Below are 7808 nucleotides of genomic sequence, written 5' to 3'. Positions count from 1 at the left end.
ACCTTATATCTTATCTTTCTAATGAAAGTAACCTCACATCTATTGGATCAATAGATAAAACATTATGCTAAAAACCACAATTACTGCCACATTTTTCATATCGTTTCTGAACTTCCATTTCCTATTTGGCTCAATATCAACTTTCTATTCTACCCATTCATTACTATTTCCAATAACAATTATATAACATAACTCCAACAACTATTCCAATAAACATAACCATAACCATTCTAATCTCATTTTAATAAACAACACCATAAACAATAACCCTTTAACATAATCTCAACCATTAAATCATAAAACATGATCATAACAATAATAAACCATATATATTAACATGATAAAGGTTGGGCTATTACATAATTAATATATGATGAAGGTATTTTAATAATCATAGTGTAATTAAAAAAATAATCAAACAATTTAAAATCACATCAAACATCATATAATTTATCACAATGCGTTGTTTCTTATCATCTTTCATTTTATAATCACTCTTATTATATATCATTTGCTTATTTCATCACACGAACCAAGCGATGTCTCGGCAACAAAGAAAGAACATTTTCTCTCTTTTTTTCCATTTCATTCATGGTCTTCGGTTTTTTCTGTATTAGTTAGAATGGCTTATAGGAAAGCCAAAAGATAGCGTGAATCAACTCATCCCCGATGCATTTTAGTATGCTCCATGCTTGAATTGCAATGTAAATGAGGCGATTTTTTTATTTATTTAATTCAAATTTTAGTTAAATCGATAGATATAACCGATTTTATTTTTATGGAATTTCGGTCGGCGTTAGCAAAAAATTATGTTATTTCAAATCAGTTTGCACATCTAACTAGATAAAATAATTTTCAAAAATAAAATGATCATCATCCCATAAACAAATTATTAATTACATCATTAATTTTTAACATTATCCATAAAATAATATTACAAATTATAATAAAATAAAAAATTTAAATACAAATTGTTTATTGTATAAGTAGGCTCCACACGATTTCAGGAGAAAATTGTAGCAAAGAAAAGGGAGAATCTCAATCGTACCCAATTGCTTCAATAAGAATTTTCCAGAGCCTTCCCGAAAATCAAAAGGCCGGAAGCTAAACTCACTGGCCAGCAAATGCCAAGTACAAAAACAGGCGAAGAGTAAAGGTTCAGGAAACTTCCATACGATGTCGTATTTGCTGCCGCAGCTTCACTGCGGATGGGCCGTGGATCAGGCTATCCTCGCCGAGGAAGAACGCCTAGTGATCATACGTTTTGGCCACGATTGGGATGAAACCTGTATGCAGGTGATTCATCGTGCTTTTGTATTGTGATATACTCGCATCTATGTTATTATTCAGAGTAGTTTAACGTGTTGGGACATCGTATTCTCGCACCCAAGACGCAGCAGAAGTTTAAAAATTTTGTTAGTGGGTGTCATATATTTAAAAACATTCATAGAGAGTTTAGAATTATACATTTGCGTTCTTAACGCTTGGACTCCAAACTATTCCGGTGTTTCATCGGAGATAGCTCTTCTTGGAAATTTGTAGGAACGGCTCTTCAAATTTGATCGTCTAATTAGGTCAATGATCGAAAACTATCTTCCTCGCTTGGATTGCACTAGAAATCTCAAGCGATTTGTGCGTTGAGATTGCACACTACGAATTTCCAAAATCCGGTGACGGTGTAGCGTCGGCGGCGCGGTTGTGGAAGGAAATCACTTGGCCGAAATTTATCCCCAAAATCTTTGAATTGGCCGAGAGTTCATGATTGTGAATCATGAGTTTTTAACTCTTTTTTCATAATCAATAATTAAGCTAATATTTATTGATTCTTAATGAATAATTAGGCAAATCAAATTTACCTTTTTGATCAAAACCTTTCCAACAATTCAAGGGGATGGCCGTGACTTTTCTTTTAATTGGGAGGAGTTTTTTTTTTTTTTGTGTGCAAAAACTTGGTTCGTATTATGAGTCATAGTGATGTATATATAGAATGAGACTCCTAGTCTAATTAGGAGTTCTTCTCCCACAAGGACTCTAATAATTTCATTATATTTAAACTCCCATATAATTAATATATAATGTATTTATTAACCTTCAATAATACATGATATAATAATATCATATACACATATTGTAGAACCTGATAAATCAGATTACGTATAAGCCATGCATAATTATTATTATTTAAATTAAAATGATTTTTTTTATGCATGAGGGTTTAAATTAATTTTTTTAAAAATTTGTTAAGTCATGATCATTTATTTTAAATCGCAGAAGTTTAGTTTTATCTTTTTGGTTAAATACGCGAGGCCGGGCTGGAGTTGGAGTATTGAGATAAAATTTATAAATTTAATTTAAGTCAAGGAATAATTTATTTTAATGATAGGGAATGTTTTAAGATTTTATTTAATTAATTGGACTTAAGTTATTAATTAATTCTTTCATGTCCAATAATTAATTTAAAAGCCTAAATTAAAATATGTAACCAATTGAGATAAATTAATCTAGGCCTATTTTATTTAAAAAATTGTAACTTAACATGTTAATAAATTTATTTTAAGAATTAGCCATGTATGCAAGAAAATTACTATTCCAAATTAATTTATTATTTCACTAAAATACATAATAAGTGTTTAAAACTTTAAGGAGTTAAATTCAATAATTAGGCAATATTTTATCCCCATTTTTGAAAGAAAATTTTGGCCACCCCCTTTAAAGATTTAATTATGTTTGGCAACTCTCCATTTTGATTCATTTCCTTATCTTTTCTCGGTATGATAATTTCTTCATTTTTAATCACCAATAATTAATAATTTAAGCAATATCCTTGTCTTGTTTTACTAGCAAATCTCGGCCATCTCATCCCCTCAATCAAACAATTTATCATATCATTCCATATCTCCCAAGCAACAAGGATAGAAAGATTGGATTACCATTCAAACTCTCCATTTAATTGGTAACCTTCCCCTTTATTTCCCTAGCCATTCTCTCCTTCTCTCATTCGAAAAATTCAGAGCATATCAGCAACAAAAATCTTGTACAGCTTCAAGAAGAATAAGAGAGAAAAGTAAGAAAAGAAAACTCTGTCTCCGCCACGCCGTGTTCGTCGTAGCGTTTGTTTTCTCCTCAAACAATTTCCAGGCATGTATATCTTGTTCCTTTTTCTTCAATCAAGTCATATAAATATTTTAAAACATTACATTTTCATTGATTAAAAGCAAAAAAAACCGAAATATGGCAGCAATCTTACACAAAACGTGCACAGATTTTTCTCGGCCACTTCCTTGGCTTCACGGGTTGTGTTGTGTTTGTGATTTCAGGGATCGGATCGGTTCCAGGCTCTCAAGGCTGCATCTAGGCATGTTATAGAGTGTGTTAGGAAGGTGATGGTCCATTGGTTCAAGGCCATGCACTCAGGAATCAAGACTGGACAGCAACTTTCCCATAGTTACAAACCGAGGCTCGATTTTTGTGTTTGGGTTGTCTAAGGTGTGTGTTTGAACCATAGCTGTTCTAGGGATTGTAGCCATGGTTAGAACCCTTCCTTAGAATGTCTAGGACGTGACCAAGATGGCCTTTCAAGGCTTGGTTCATGGTCCCATCGAAATTTTAAACAAACAACACTAGTGCCCCTTTGGTTTTCATTTCTGATTTTTGTGTGAGTGGTTTCGGCTTTTGAGGGTTGGGTGGATCTTGGTTAGCTTTTAGCCCTTAGCCATGGTTCACACACTACCTCATGATGTCTAGATCATGCCATGGTTGATCATATGGCCATTGGAATGAAAATGACAGCAAAATAAAACAATACACCCACGCGTGCAGCATGGTTCTCGGGTGGGAGTTTTGTGTTGTCTTAGGTGTTTTCTTGGATTGTGGTTGGCATAGAGCCCTTAGCCATGGTTCAAGCCACACCTTAGGATGTTGGTAAGAGGCTCTGGTCTGTGGTTCAAGCCCCAATGGCCATTAGCCTTGTAATCGAAGCGAAACAAGCACAACTGCTGCCACTGCAATTTGACAGCAGCAGTGTTGTGGTTCAGGAGGCTTGTTTGAGTTCTTGGTTGGCTTTTAGCCTATAGACTTGGACTCGACAGTACCTCAATAAGTTAGTAAGGTCATGTTTTTGGCCGTTTGTGATTTGGTAAAGTTTAGAGGTCGTACGGGAATTTACGGTGCAATGTGTCAAAGTGACTCTCGAAAGAGCGTTTCACGATTTTGGCCTCCATTCACATTTTTCGTGTATTACAGCCCTAGTGATATATTTTCCATCATTTTAGGTGTATTTTAATCATGGCAAAACGATGGTTCAATGTTGGTTCGAGTCGGTACGAAGCCATGGTTGGATACTAAGTTTGTTGGGCGTAGTTGTCTCGTTTTTTGTTCGGTTATGAAGTCTTTGTCAAGTCAAGATTATTTGCATGTTTCTCATGTTAGAAATAAGTCGCAGCGAGCCTGAGAAAGATCCAACTCATCCGGTAAAACATGGTTATAATTATATTATGTGCACAAAATATAAAATATTTATTTTTGAGATATATGCGATATGTCTTGTGGCCACCTCATGCTTATGGGATCTCTACCCGGTGACTTACGACCGGTTCATGTTCATGTATGGGTACGGACATCCAGTCCAAGGGCTGTGGTGATCTCTACCGCCCAGTATACTGTGGTTTAATCTGATCAGACGTTCGTGTTATGTTATGGGCCACTTGCGTAGAAACATTATCTCTACAGAAAAATTTCGATATGATAATTTATGACAGGGCTCTATCGAGCAACTCTTTTACGTACGATTTTTCAGATATGCACGTATTTATAATTATTCACGACACGATTTTTACCTTATACTTTACGATACGATATTTTTACGTTGCATGCGATTTTATGATATATTTACTTGTTATTCACGATATATGCATGCTGAGTCTTTAGACTCACTAGACTTGATTGTTGTAGGTACTGATGAGGTCGATACCGAGGGCGGAGACCAGTGAGCTAGCTTGGGTCAGCAGTAGTAGTAACCCGAGGACCTCATTTTTTTATCATTTACTATTTATGTTCAAACTCAGTTTTTACTTTGATGAATTATTTTTAAGTTGTGGTTTTGAAAACAATAATTACTTCCGCTGTTACTTTATACATTAAATCTTTTTATCAGTCTATTTTATGAATGATGCATGTTATTTATTTAAAGAGAAAAATTTTAAATAATTCCGCAAATTTACAAATACGAAATACGGGCCTCTATGCATATTTTATATAACCATATAAAATATATACAAGTATATGTGTATTAAATTAAATAATCATTATTCAATTTATAAACTAACACCTTAGTTAATTTAATTCTAGACTCCTCTAGAATATTTATGGGAATTTATGTATGTTAGTAGTCACCACTACTAGTACAAACATTTAATTAATAAATTCCAAATTCACTAAATAAATGATTTCGAACTCATTATTGTTAGAGTAGGTGCCCGTCGAGCCAAGTGTTGGCCGAGGGTTTATGTTTAAACTCTTTGTATGAACAGTCTTTATTTTAATAATATTTGAAATTATTATTTTGGCACTTCTTTATCTGTATACCCATGCTAGTTGCATAGATAAAGCCCTTGAATATACAAATAGTAGAAAGAATATGAGATGCTCATATGATGAGTATCGTGAAACTCATATTTGTAATACTGTATATTCTAAACGGTTCCTAGTCGATTCAGCCGCCACTAAGAAGGATATAGGCCGCTCGAGTTCGAGACTAGTATCTGCGATGTGAGTACCATATTTCATTGGTAGGGGACATTGTGATGTCCGAGCATGCAGATAGGTGCTCTTTGTAGAGTGCACTGAACAACCCTCCATAAAGGACTTTCCAAGTGGTTTTCACTTATCGAGTGGAAAAGTCTTAGTTTATGGTTGTACACCATTAGTCCTTATGACCCGGGACAACATTGAGACTCTATGTGCTAGAATTACACTTGGACTTGTTTACCGACTATCAAGTGGTCATCAGGTGGCAAGGTTGGGTGTTCAGTCGAAACATATAGGAGTCGATGCATTGTAGTCGGGGATTCACCGCTTACCTTCGGGTATGGATATCCTATGTGTTCTCATGTATGTGTAGTTTGAAATCTCTGATCAGAGTATGGTGGTAATTAAGAAAGGGGTTTCTTAGATTACACCATCGATGCAACTACGACATGACACATAATATCGATTCATTGACAACTCTCGATAAACCAATGGTTGTCGAATTGGTTGGGATATATGAGTTGAAGGGACCGTACTGTACGCTAACCATAATTGAATGGGTTTTGCAGGCACTATCATTTGATACCTATGGAATCATGTAAGCGATGCTTCTAGGCGTTTAACATGATTGGTTGGGTACTATCAGACTTGAGTTCTGACATTCTTGTTATCAAGGAGTTGTTAAGTAAGAATGGAGCAATTGGGGTATGCTCATATAAGGACATGTTTAGTCCGAACCACATGGAGATGTGAACCCACGGCTAGTTGTATCAATGAACCACTTAGGGCCACACAAATGCTAGCTTTCTAGATCCCGTTGAGAAGTTAAAATAGTTCAATGTGTTGAACGGCTTATAAATGAGTTTATAAGCGCAAAGAAAAATAGAAGTAAGACTTCTATGAGAGAAATGTAATTTTTTAATTTATGAATGTGTTCCTAAATTAAAAGTAGGCCAAGTGAATAACGTATTTGAAAATTGTGATTTTCATAATCATTATTATGGACTAAATTAAATTAATTCAAGTGTTTAATTAATTAAACACTAGTGGGCCTAGTAGGGTCCAAATAATTAAATTAACGGGAAATTGGTCTTCAGTCCCCAGCTGTCGATTTTTTTGTGTTCAGTCCCTGGGTATTTTTTTAGTACCACATTTACACATGAAGTGTACCACATTTTCACATGAAATGTACGATATTTTGCATGACTTAGTACCACAATTTTGTGGGTAGGAAGTGAACTCAAAGAAATATTTTGATTGGAGATTTTTCACCAACCTCCCCTTAAATTAATTCAAGTGTTGAATTAATTAAATAACATTGGGCCTTGTAGAGCCCAATAGAAAATAATTATTTAACTAGCGGACTTGAGTAAAATCAAGTAAAGTCTAAATGGGATCAAATATGTTTGAGACAATTAAATTAAAAGTCCATGGGCCCTTTGTAAATGTTACAAGCCCTCTAGGTTTTACATGATTGGGAGATGAAGGGGTGTGGATTACTTTTGATTAAAATATTGCATGGCATGCAAGACTACTTTTCACTTTTCCCACAACCTAGAAAAAACACTTCACTCTCCCATTACACCCAAGTGGCCGAAAATACTCTCTCATTTTTTGTGAAGGCCTATGAATCCTTGCTTGAAAATTTGCGGAAAAATTAAAAATTTTCTTTTTAAATAATCAAAATGCCTCATTCATAAATAAACCGATAAACAAAGTTTTATATTCAAAATGGCAGCGGAAGAAAATATTTGTATGCGAAATAACAATTTAAGAATATCCCACAACTGATAAAAATTGTTTGAGAAATAAGATAATAAATGCTGAACTGAGGTCCTCGGGTGCCACTACTGCTGACCCAAGCTGGCTCACTGGTCCCCGCCCTCGGCCCTGACCTCATCAGTACCTACAACAATCAAGTCTAGTGAGCCTAAAGACTCAGCATGCATATATCGTAGGTAACGAGTAAATACTAGTAAAATTTTTGCATGGGATAAAATATCATGTCATGGGGCATACTGAAAATAACCTGTACTGAGCAATTATAATACGTGCATGACTGA

The 7808-nt window shown here is 34.7% G+C and overlaps 1 protein-coding gene across 1 annotated transcript in view; it reads left to right on the top strand.

Annotated features, from left to right (window-relative positions):
- Positions 1 to 1068: 1068 nt before the first annotated feature.
- Positions 1069 to 7808, top strand: part of LOC140983466 (thioredoxin-like protein YLS8) — a 47498-nt gene continuing 40758 nt past the window's right edge. The window contains exon 1 of the mRNA XM_073450530.1: positions 1069 to 1296. Coding sequence (XP_073306631.1) covers positions 1177 to 1296 — 120 coding nt within the window. The 5' untranslated portion in view covers positions 1069 to 1176. The remainder of the gene's footprint in view (positions 1297 to 7808) is intronic.

This window comes from Primulina huaijiensis, chromosome 8 (genome assembly GCF_012295235.1).
Source record: "Primulina huaijiensis isolate GDHJ02 chromosome 8, ASM1229523v2, whole genome shotgun sequence".
In the NCBI taxonomy this organism is placed as follows: domain Eukaryota; kingdom Viridiplantae; phylum Streptophyta; class Magnoliopsida; order Lamiales; family Gesneriaceae; genus Primulina; species Primulina huaijiensis.
The sequence above is the reverse complement of the archived record's forward strand: the minus strand, read 5'-3'. Positions and strand labels throughout refer to the sequence as shown.